The sequence below is a fragment of the Magnolia sinica genome, chromosome 14 (genome assembly GCF_029962835.1).
Source record: "Magnolia sinica isolate HGM2019 chromosome 14, MsV1, whole genome shotgun sequence".
In the NCBI taxonomy this organism is placed as follows: domain Eukaryota; kingdom Viridiplantae; phylum Streptophyta; class Magnoliopsida; order Magnoliales; family Magnoliaceae; genus Magnolia; species Magnolia sinica.
Genome location: NC_080586.1, coordinates 367556 through 379504, shown reverse-complemented (window position 1 = coordinate 379504; position 11949 = coordinate 367556). Strand labels below are relative to the sequence as shown.

Sequence of the window (11949 nt, the reverse complement as noted above, 5' to 3'; positions counted from 1 at the left end):
TAGACTATAGGTGGTCAGTTCTCCCTCCTTTTTCTTTCCCCTCTTGCTGAGTAAGCTGGGCCCTGGCCATGCCATCCCTACCGACAACTAAGGGAAAAGAAACAAAGATGACATAGGTCCATTTCAACGTTTCATTTCTTGAGAGACAAATATGAGTTTAGAGCTGTCGGGCCATAATGCTCCAGTATTAAATATCAGTAAACAAGGCATTGATCCACTTGTCTCTGCAAGTTGAAATTTTCCAAGAGATGGGACTTGTTCAACAATTGTTTTTGTTACACTTGTTACACCCAAGAACACTAGTGATCTTTCTTTCAAATAATACCGAAAGGGCAAAATGGACACAAGGCAAGGTGGTTGTGTTTGGTTTGCCTTTCTTACATATCTCAGCTCCATGAACTCATATTTCCTCGCTGGTAAAAGAACTTGGCCTTGAGATGAATTGAGGAATTTTTCTGCACTCACTCACTGGAGAGCAAGGACCATCTCAGAGCCATGTAACTGAGAGAAAAAGGGAAGACAGTAAGAATTATACCATACTGAATTTTTTGTTGATCAAACAGACCAAGCATTGATAGAATAGAAACGAGAACCTGAACCTGAACCTGCCAATTACAATCAAACGCTTCAAAGAAAATCATTGTCTGAATTTACCAAGGAAATGGCTTATTAAGGGAAATCTTTACACTGTATACACAAACGAGGGTTATTCTATCCCTGTTGCAGGCTGCATCTAAAGAAACCAACGTGGTAACTAGTCAAAATTGAGAAACAAATCAGGTTTACTCATTACTCACTTCCCAAGCTTCAACTTGCTGGAATGGTCATCATCTTGATCAGGCTCCTCATTTTGCAAGGCTGGTGAGGAGTTGGAAACTGAGTTGTCATCTGTAACGGCACCCGTGCCATCCTCGTCTTGGTTCTGAAAGAAAGATGCAAATGATAAAGGGTTGCAGGTGGAGCTTGCTCTACGGAGGCCCTGTATGGCTCTCATTGCAGCCAGAGTGCTTCGGTATATGTCCATTGTGTCCTCTTGAAAAGATGACGTCTCAGGGGCATTTGTGTTATTACCCGTGTTTGTTTGATTTTGTGGATCAGATTCAATGACTTCTGCCTCTAACGGGAAAAGGAGCTCGAGATTGGCTTCACATTCACGGACTAACCTAGTAAGAGGCTCTGTGGTAAAGAATGGCTGGTGAAGAGCACGTTGTGTGAAAGGCAGGCGCAGCACTCCTCCAGTCCTTTTGTCATACTTCTTCAGTATTTTGACGAGGCCTATTAAAATATTGTTTTTTTGAAGGATGAATATTATTAAAAAGGTCCAAGGAGCCAAACAAAGACAAAAGACAGCAAAACAGAACACAAGAACAGCAAAACTAAAATACAACACCGCAACCCCCCAGTGACGAATCCCACTCCCTGATCATTGAGAACACCTTACTAACAATAACAGCCGAGGAATGGCTGTTGTCCTTGAAACATCTATCATTCCTCTCCCTCCAAATGCCCCCACAAAGCTGCCAACAAAGCAATACACCATTTCCATTTCTCGGAAGAAGAGGGAAAGTGGGAAACCACCATGCCACATCATGAAAAGCTGACCCAAAGAACGAGGCATAACCCAAAGAACCTTAAAAGCCGACTAGATGTAACCAGTGTTCTTAAAACCTGGACCAGACTGGATGTATGGACTGGTTTGTGCTGGAACCAACCACAGAAACGGGTTAGGTCAGTAAGAACCCATTTTGAGCGAGGAATCATTCAAACTGTTCAGTTGAAAGGGTGCACATAACCAGGTTGACCATTTTTCCCCGACGGACTGGGCTGTTCAATTTTTATTTTTTTTCCCTTTTGGGTACAATCACAATCAGTTGCATGGTGTGCAAACCACTGAAAGAAACAGGTCGAAGGCCGGTCCAGCATTTAAAAGGTTGCAGTGAAAGCTTCAAGAGGTATCAATTAAATTATTCGACTGCAATTACATGTAGAAGACAACACTGAAGGTTTACCTGCAAAGTTAAGGGAGCTATAGTTTTTGAGAAGAACCATCTCCCCATGAATGGTGACGAAGTCCTTACGGATGTCTAACATTTCTTCACTGAACTCACTTTCAGAGGTGAACATACCACCCTTGCTACTCTTTTCCTTCGCTCTCTCAATTCTTTCCTTCAGCTCCTGTAGCACACATAAATGGAATATAATTATGTTGGGTATTTCCTATCATGCCAAATGCAAAGAGGAACTTTGAAGTTTGACGTGGCAGCCAATGCAACATGAGGGATGGGAAATCAGTATTTACCACTGATTAAAAACATGGATTCAAGTAAAACAATCACAGCTGTTGGATAACCCGTCAAAAGATAGTACCTGATATCAAAAGATATTTTCATAGAGAGACAGCAAAGGATGAAAACTAAGAAAGATGAGCACATTAAGTCAAATGCTCTAAACATGGGGATGCTAAAAGCAAAACTAACTTCTTCTGATAGCTATGCATGTCATCATTGTTAGAGTAATAAAGTCCCTTGATATACATTGATACACCACACTCTGACAGCTTAAGCTTTTGGAGTAAATGGCTGTTTGACATGGTATCAAAGCGGAAGGTCCTATGTTCGAATCTCGAGAGCAGCAAATATGCCTCGCTAATATATTATTCTCCCACGGGGGGTCAGGAAAATCAGGTCCGGCCCAGGGACCGGGAAATTAAGCCCGGCCTATTTATGGTGTGAGTGTCCCTCCACCTTCGTCGATATGTTCCCGTGCGGAGTTCCCACCTTGCACGTGCGGGGGGGTGTTAGAGTAATAAAGTCCCTTGATATACATTGATACACCACACTCTGACAGCTTAAGCTTTTGGAGTAAATGGCTGTTTGACAATCATCATCATCATTGTCTATGCCTTATCCCAAGTAACTGGGATCAGATCCTTTTCATTCATTCCACTTTATCAAAGGCCATACCTTCAGTTAGACCATAGGATATCAAGTCTTTCTTTTAAAAAAGAAAAAAGAAAAAGAAAAAGAAAAGATAACTATACTTTATTAAAAGGCCCTGCCGAAGCTGAAGCAGAAGCAAAAGCAGATCGCAAAACTACAACCAAACAACTGAAAAAGATTACAAACATCAACAGTCTTAAGACCAGACACCCACTCCACCGAGTCAATCTCGATTTTTCTTACGAGATCAGCCATTGACCCACTCATGTTCTGAAAGCAAGGATTATTTCTTTCTTTTCTTTTCCTTTCTTTCTCTCTCTTTTTTTTTAAAATTTTTTTTTTTTTTTTATTATTTTTTATTTTAAATCGTGAAAGCAAGGATAATTTCTTTCCCACCAAATAGCCCATAAAGTTGCCATTAATGCAAACCGCTGCACCCCTCTTCTCTCCTAAGTCCTCTGCTATGCCAAGCTAGGAGGTCTTCGATTGACTTTGGCATCACCCAAGACAACTTGAAGATAGGCACCTTTTGGACAACTTGGCAATGGATGAAAAATGGATCAATCAACTCCTCACTGCTCATGCAGATCAGACAAATGTTGGGAATAACCATTGACCTTCTTTGAAGGTTGTCAATTGTGACCTTCTTTTCTTGCTACCTCCATCCACATCCTTTTGAGCCTTCCCTTGCCCTTTTAAAGCCTTCAACTTGTACCAACTTACTCCTAACTGGCGTTGTTCTTAGTCTCTATTGCACAGGACCGAGCCACCTATGTTTGCTTTCCCTCATCTTATTACCTATTGGTGTTACTCCTAAGTTCCCTCAAATGTGTTCATTTCTAATTCTATCCTTCCTCCGACTTGACACTCATCCATCTCAACATCCTTATTTCAGCTACACTCATCCTATGAACATGTTGTTCCTTAACTGCCCAACATTCTGCCTATAAAGCATGGCTGGTCTTACAGCTATCCTATGAAACTTCCATTTCAGTTTGAGTGGTACACGATGATCGCATAAAACTTTAGAGGCAGTTCTCCATTTCTTCCACCCAACTTGAATTCTATGGGCAACATCCTTCTCAATCTCTCTGCTCTCAAGAATTATTGACCCAAGGTATCGAAGGTGGTCATTTTGGGAAACTTCTTGATAGAAATCTTAACTCATTCCTTGTTTTCACTCCTATTGTTACTAAAATTGTACTCCATATACTCCATTTTAGTCTGACTACTTTTAAATCCTTTAGATTCTAAAGCACCCCTTCATAAATCTAGCTTTGTGTTTACACCCTCCCTCATCATGTCAATCAAAACTACATCTACAAACAACATGCACTATGGGATCTCTTCCTGTAAATACCTTGTTAACTTGTCCATAACCAAGACAAAAGGTATGAGCTCAATGTCGACCCCTGGTACAAGCCTGCAATAATTGGGAATGAACTTGTCTCTCCACTAATGGTCCTCACATTTGTAACCACTCCCTCATAAATATCCTTAATCATGTCAATACATCCTCTTAAAATTCCTTTTTTTCCCAACACCCACCAGACTTAACTCTTTAGGGACCTTAACCTGTGCTTTCTCTTAATTCAATAAAGACCATTTGGAGATCCTCCTCTCCCTATATTTCTCCATCAATGGTGTAATTAGGAAAATAGATTTAGTGGGAGACCTCCCAAGCATGAAACCAAACTGATTTTCTGATAAATTTGTCTCATGCCTTAGTCTTTGCTCAATCATTCACTCCCTATGGTTCATAAGTTTGATCCCATGATAGTTAGTGCATCTTTATGTCTCCTTTACTCTTATAAAATAGATACTACAATATTTTTCCTCCATTCATCAAGCATTTTCTTCGATCTTACAATCTTGTGGAACAACTTTGTCCACCAAAATAACCCAGCATCTCCCATACACTTCAAAACCTCTATTGGTATACCATTCGGTCCGACGGCCTTTCTTGTTTTCATTTTTCTCAAAGCTTCTTTCACTTCATATATCGTAGTCTTATGAAAGTATCCATTGTCTCCCATGTCATTTGAGTTTATGGTTCCTTCTATCGCTACAATCTCAAAGTGGTTGGCATTTAACAAGTTCTGAATATAGCTTCTCCATTTTTCATTGATCTAATTTCCATTACTAGTACCCTCTGCTTATCGCTCTAAATGAATCTAACATGATCTAGGTCCCTACCCATCCTCTACCTCATTTTTGTAAGTTTGAAGACATCTTTCTTACCTTCTCGTTTCTAATCTATTGTAAAGGTCATTATAAGCCTTAAGTCCTCACTACTTTCTTAGCAATCCATTTGGCATTTCTATATTATTCAAATTTGTTATCGTTCTTACCAGGCTTTGAAACATGAACATTTCTTATGAATGCTTATGAATAGCTTTCTCTACATCATCATTCCACCATCAAGATTACTTATATGATTGGCTTTTCCCTTTGGATACTCCTAAAATATATTTTGCCACTTTCCTAATGCACTCAACCATCTCATTCCACATTACATTTACTTTTCCTTGACTTCCACTTTCCTTCTTCCATCAATTTTTTTTAGAAGTAACAAATTTATTAAAAGGCTGCAAGGAGCGGAAAAGAATATAGAGCAAAAAGAATAAGAAGGGGGGGAGGAAAAAAAAAAAAAAGACATACCAAAAATTACACTCCCAAAAAGGGCAATTAGGACCCAAATGTCCAATTCATTGATGCCAGTGGCCCATTCAAACACCCAATAAATAACTCTACGCGTGATAACTTCACTAGCAAACCATTCTTTTATCAATTTATTTCTGAATAACATTGTTTTTTCTCCTTTAAAATTCCACCACCTAGATTTTAAACACATTAATTCCACTCCCTTTCTTCCATCTCTAATGTAAACATTCATAACCATAAAGTCAGACTCTCTCCTGATATAACCTTGCAATTCTTACATTATAATCTTTCTATTTTCCCAAGTAGAAAGAAATCTATTTGGCTTGTATATGATCCACTTTTGAAAGTTATTAAATGTTCATCCCTTTTTTTTTTCTTTTTTTTTTTTTAAATTTTTTTATTTTAAGTATGTGCTTGGATAACATCCATTGTCTCCCATTTTCTTAATCTTACAAAAGAATCCATTGTCTCCCATGCAAGATGTTTTGTATCCGTTACAATACTACCATAAAGGCTAAAACGTATAGGTAACGGCCGTGACTATTACGCGATACAGGGGTTCAAACGGGCAGTTGGTTTTTTGGGACTGCATTGGCCGTTATAGGGGGCATAATGACCGTTAACCCCTGTAAAGGTCGAAAAACGACCACATTTTTCTATTTAAATCCAATTTTCTCTTCTTCTTCTTTTTTTTTCCAAAAACTTTCCTTAGATTATTCTATAGCAAATTTCAACTACTCTTACTATAGTTTTTAGGATTAAAATTGTAGATTGAGGTGATTTGAGCAAATAGAAGCTCTGAGGGCCATTTTAAAAAATATATATATGAAAAAAGTGATATTTATATCTCTTTCCGATTTCTAGTTCTAATGATTGATTGTGATGTGTGCATATTAGAGGCACATAACCATGTTCATAAATTCACCGGACAACTAGATACAACACTCTTACCGAAGATTGGACTATTACACTACCATAAACATGTTCAAACAAAAAATGAATACATTTTTGGAATATTTACATTATTCTAGATTTCCTAAATATTTTTTCAGAATCTCTCGAGTAAAAAAAAATCAATTGTTACGGAGGTCGTAACGATCTTTATGCCCCCGTATCAACCGTTATGGTTGATGCCCATATCGGTAATAGCGGTGACTATTACAGCCACCGTTACCGATACGAAATACCTTGCTCCTATGTCATTTGAGTTTATGGTTCCTTTCATCGTTATGCTTTCAAAGTAGTTGGCATTTAACAAGTTTTGAATATAGCTTCTCTGGTTATTGCTCTTAATTAATCTAACATGATCTAGGTCGCCACCATTCCTCTCCCTCATTTTTGTAAGTTTGAAGGCATCTTTCTTACATTCTCATCTCTAATCTATTGTAAAGGTCATCATAAGCCTTAAGTCCTCACTTACTACTTTCTTAGTAATCCATTTGGTATTTCTATATTATTCAAAATTTTCATCATTCTAGTCCTTTACCAAGCTTTAAAATATGAACATTTCTTATGAATGGCCTTTTGTACATCATCACTCCACCACCAAGTTTACTTATATGATTGGCCTTTCCACTTAAATACTCCTAAAACATCTTTTGCCACTTTCCTAACGCACTCAACCATCTCATTCCACATTACATTTACTTTTTCCTCAACTTCCACTTTCCTTCTTCCACCAATTTATTTCTAAATAACATTGTTTTTTCTCCTTTAAAATTCCACCACCTAGTTTTTAAACACAAATTAATTTCACTCCCTTTCTTCCACCTCTAATACAAACATCCATAACCATTAACCAATGTTTCGCAATCAAACTCTCTCCTGATATAACCTTGCAATTCTTAAATTATGATCTTACTATTTTCCCAAGCAGAAATAAATCTATTTGGCCTGTATGTGATCCACTTTTGAAAGTTATTAAATGCTCATCTCTTTTTTAAAGTATGTGTTTGGATAGCATCCCCCACCTTGTTTTGTCTCCCAAAACCGTATCCTCTATGTATAGTCATATCCTCTACTTTTTCTTCTTTAATGATCATTTAAGTCTCCTATGACAAATATCCTCTCTATTTGGACTTCCTCACATTAGTCCATCCATATCCTCCTAGGATTATCTCTTGATTCTATCCATTCAATTTACCCGCAATGCATATGCATTAATAACATTAATTAGCTCCTCCTAACACAAGTTTTATTCATAAAATTCTATCACTTAGTCTCTTACCATCTAAAACTTTATCCTTTAAATCTTTATGTACCACTATCCTTACCTCATCTTCAAACTCCGGTGAAAAAAAATCAAACTCTTCACTTCAATAATACGAGCTCTTTGAAAATGTTCTCAAGCAAAAGCTTTTCCATTTGTTGGGATATAAAGGCAGAGACACCTACTAAAATGATCATCACCACACCAAAGGTCCTTCCAAAAGAGGACCCTATCAACATCCCCTACTCTTACATATGAGCCATAATTGAATCTGGTCTCAACCTGAGACATTGCCTCCCAAATTACATAACCTTTATGTAGATTAGCCTCATTATCAATCCACCTGCCCTCCTGTAAACAATAGTCGGCAATAAGCACTTGCTTCCATGAGCCATCGTCATCATCACTAACTCTCTAGAACCATTTTCTATGGAGAGCTTCCATAATTCCAACATTCTTGACACCCAAGCACCATATTTCTTAGATTAGACATCATAATTACAAGTTCTTCAGCTCATATTTCCTCTTCTACAGAAACATCATTGGTGTTGGCTTTGCTACCTAAAATACTTGGATCCTTAATGAACTAGAGTACCAGAATTTGGTACTTGGATATTCAGATAAGGGTAAGAACAAAGGATCCCATTGACTCAAGATACACAATACTTTTGGACTCTAGACCTATTGGCAGCTTAGAATTCAAAGGGAATTGAACTGACGGGGCTACAAACCCAACTTTTGATATTTTTAAGAATCAATTTAATTTTAACATTACTATAGTTATGGGTCTTAACCAATTGCCTTACCATGTACTGAAAATTTGGTTTTAGAGGACCTGTCCTAAATGATCCCACTTGCAGTATTGTGCCAAATACTCATGCCCATACTCGGGTAAAAATGGTTGCTACCATTAAAATTTATTTCATGCCTCCATGAGGGAAGGCCAAAAGCCGATACACCCTACAATCTGAGAGATGTCAGAGCCATCCAGTGGCAGAACTCTAACAACAGGGAAAACAATGTAACTCAAAGAACAAGTTGATATGCCACCCTAAAATTCCTTAAGTCATTCCCCCTCCACGGTCCCTTAGCATGTCTGAACATAGATTGGAAAAGGACATCCACTGGGCTTTATCTTTCGACAAGTAACTTCAATCATTTCAAGTTTTCAACCAAAGTTCAGAGGAATTAGTAGATGAGGAGCTGAAAGTGCATCTTCCAATTCCAGTTTCACATTTACCATGCTTCGTCACCAGAGATCGGACTTTCTGCACACACAACATAACAATACTGAAGGAACTCTTAGCAAATTTGATCCAAATCATTTGATTGAAGAAGGCCACAACATTTTGATGTTAGCATGTGATAAACAAACCAAAAGGGCCACCAATTTATCAGGTGACATCATAGGAAACAAAAATTATGTATACAGGCGTTTTTGCAGTTTCCTCTTTTAAATATCATTTTAAAACATTTATTTTATCTTTCCTTCTATGTGTAAATGGCTATAGGATGCAATGAAAATTTTCCATAATTTACATCAAAATCCAATTTTGCATGCGACATGTGCTCCCTAGCCAAGTTCTCCCTCGGGATCTATGACTGTAAGAGAATTTTCATTCTCAAGTCCCAGCCCGTTAAATAAAAAAGACTACTGTTTTTTGAAATCCAAATAAACCTGGATCCTATATAATTGAATGCAAATCCTCAATGCTTTTAAGCCCACACCCAGATAATATAAACACAGGCCTGCCAATCGATGGTCGAGTTGCTGTGTGCAGGCCTCCTAATGCAATACCCGAAAGGAGAGGCAAATAGATCAAAGAAAATAAGAAAGAGATTGTGGAAAAGGACTCAACAATCCTCTAGCCGAATGCTAGAGACCACGAATGCAAGACTGCGAGCAAACTCAACAGCCTCTAGTCTTAAGCTAGAGATCACTTCCCTCCCCCCCTTCAACAGCTACCGTAGAGAAAATAAGAGAATTTCATAAAAGAGATTATCAATCAACTTGTATTATTCCATAGGCCATAGGCCCTATTTATAATTAAACCTTACAATCTGTAATAAAGGCTATAGAATCTAAAAATTTGAGAAAATAGAAAAGCACATAAATAACAAAGCATTGTAATTAAAGTGTCTAAATAAGAAGATACTTAGATAATAAAAATCTAAAATTATTCCCTACCTAATATAAATATATTAAAGAAATGAAATTTCCTAATCTAGAGAATTGGAAAAAAAATAAAATGAAAGTAGTGCACATGTGGGATGTGGGTCGATTGCATCACCTTCTATAGAGGGAAGACTGGGGATGAGTGCCAATGATGATGGGAAGAGTGGGGATGAGTGCCAATGATGATGGGGTTCCAGTATGAAACCCACCGATTAAAAGAAGAAGACGACAATATAATCATAGGAAACCATGAATTTTATTGATGGTGTTGGGAGAAACAACAGAGTTTCATAGAAACTAGTCATATCAAAGAATAGACAATTCAAAGAAAAAGAAGAAGAAGAAGAAAAAGAAAGAGGAATAGAAGGGTTAACCTGGAGGCGTATGACAAAGTCTTCCTCTTTGTCGATGTAGAAATCATTGAACTTTTCGAGCTCTTCATTGAGAATCCTAACAAACCATTCCTCCAGACCGATCCATGGTTGAGTTATTTCGATATTGCGAAGAGCAGCAAGGGAAGGAGAGGAAGGATAAGGAGGGAAGAGAGGGGCGTCAGAGGGAGAGATGTTCTTGAGAAGCTTCTTCAAGGGCTTGTAACAAAGGAACTTGTCTCTCCAGTCAGGCAATGTCTCTTCCAGATGAGTCTTGAATTCTTTCCCGAATTTCATGGCTTTAGGGATGAGAGATAGAGAAAGAGAGGCAGAGGCTCTCTAAAAGAGGAAAAATAAAGGACTTGTATAGGAATCTCCGAGGAAGAGAAATAAAGAATAGCTTTTTATCAGCTTCCAATCCCAAACGAATATTTATAGATGACATATACCCGAATATGGCATTTGTGACTTCAGGTCCCCTCTACGGCCAGATTCCTTTTACTTTTGGTAGAGGTCGTTGCATTCCTCTTCTATTCCCTACATCAAACTACCCATCGTAAACATGTCTCACGCTGATCAGGACTGTCCATTTCTGGTGGGCAACTCGGAATTCTCACTGGCTCCTTTGTTAGAAAATGTTCTTTGGATGCACCGAAAATAAAAGAAATAAATAAAATGTGAAATAGGTTGAATCACCAAATTACGTAAAGTGCTGTTCTTAATGCGTGATTCACTCCCTTATCAATTACTGATAGGTTATTAGCGAATTGCTTCCATGATAAGACAAGCCTAGCGTGCAACAATCACGATGGGTCCACTATGAAACAATTTTAATATAGCAGATCTATTTTGGCAGAATCAGAAACTAGAGATGTTCACGGTATTCTAAGAAGGAGATTTGGAATGTATCTGATGGGAGAGATGGTATTGAGATGATGAAAATCAGACTGCAATGGTCCAGTTTATATAGGCACCAGGTAGCGGACCGTTGCTAGGTGGCTATCAATGGTTCAGAACATTTGAAAAACATCTCAAGTGCGCCAACTAGCGCCATTATGGCCACACTGCCCATGCCCTCGCCCACGCTGGTGCCCATGCCCGTGCCCGAGCGCGCACGTGCGTGCGTGCACCGAGCATCTCTACCTCCAAAACATTCAAGTAAGAATACTCTTCACAAGTCCATATATAAACCTCAAAAAGATTTCTACCATTTCCAATGTGGGATAAAACACACGCCTCACTTTTGGATTAGAAATTCCGAAAAGGCTTTTTGTCAGCAAAATTTTGAAATTTTGAAATTTCAAATTTTTTCAAAAACCACAAATTTTCAACAATCCCCCACTGGTTTTTTAAAACAATAGAAAATACTCTGTCAGAATAATAGTTATTATACATAAAGAAAAATATCTTGTTATTTGAATCTTTCTTTAGTGTAAGTATTTTAAAGTTATTTCGAAATTTCTGGTTGTCGCAGCATTGAACTAGTTATTTCTATATGACATAACCGAAAATACTACACATATAATAGCTTCTGCATTATGTGTTTATCTATATAACTCACTTAGCACTTTTAATGACCATGTGCTTATC

The 11949-nt window shown here is 37.9% G+C and overlaps 1 protein-coding gene across 1 annotated transcript; it reads right to left on the bottom strand.

Moving 5' to 3' along the window:
• Positions 1 to 594: 594 nt before the first annotated feature.
• LOC131225861 (SPX domain-containing protein 4) lies at positions 595 to 10788 on the bottom strand. The gene is made up of 3 exons (XM_058221463.1): positions 10363 to 10788; positions 2010 to 2175; positions 595 to 1275 (listed from the first exon to the last, which is right to left on the bottom strand). Exons 1-3 carry the CDS (start codon positions 10654 to 10656, stop codon positions 794 to 796), a joined length of 942 nt encoding a protein of 313 aa, XP_058077446.1. The 5' UTR covers positions 10657 to 10788; the 3' UTR covers positions 595 to 793.
• Between the last annotated feature and the right edge of the window lie 1161 nt (positions 10789 to 11949).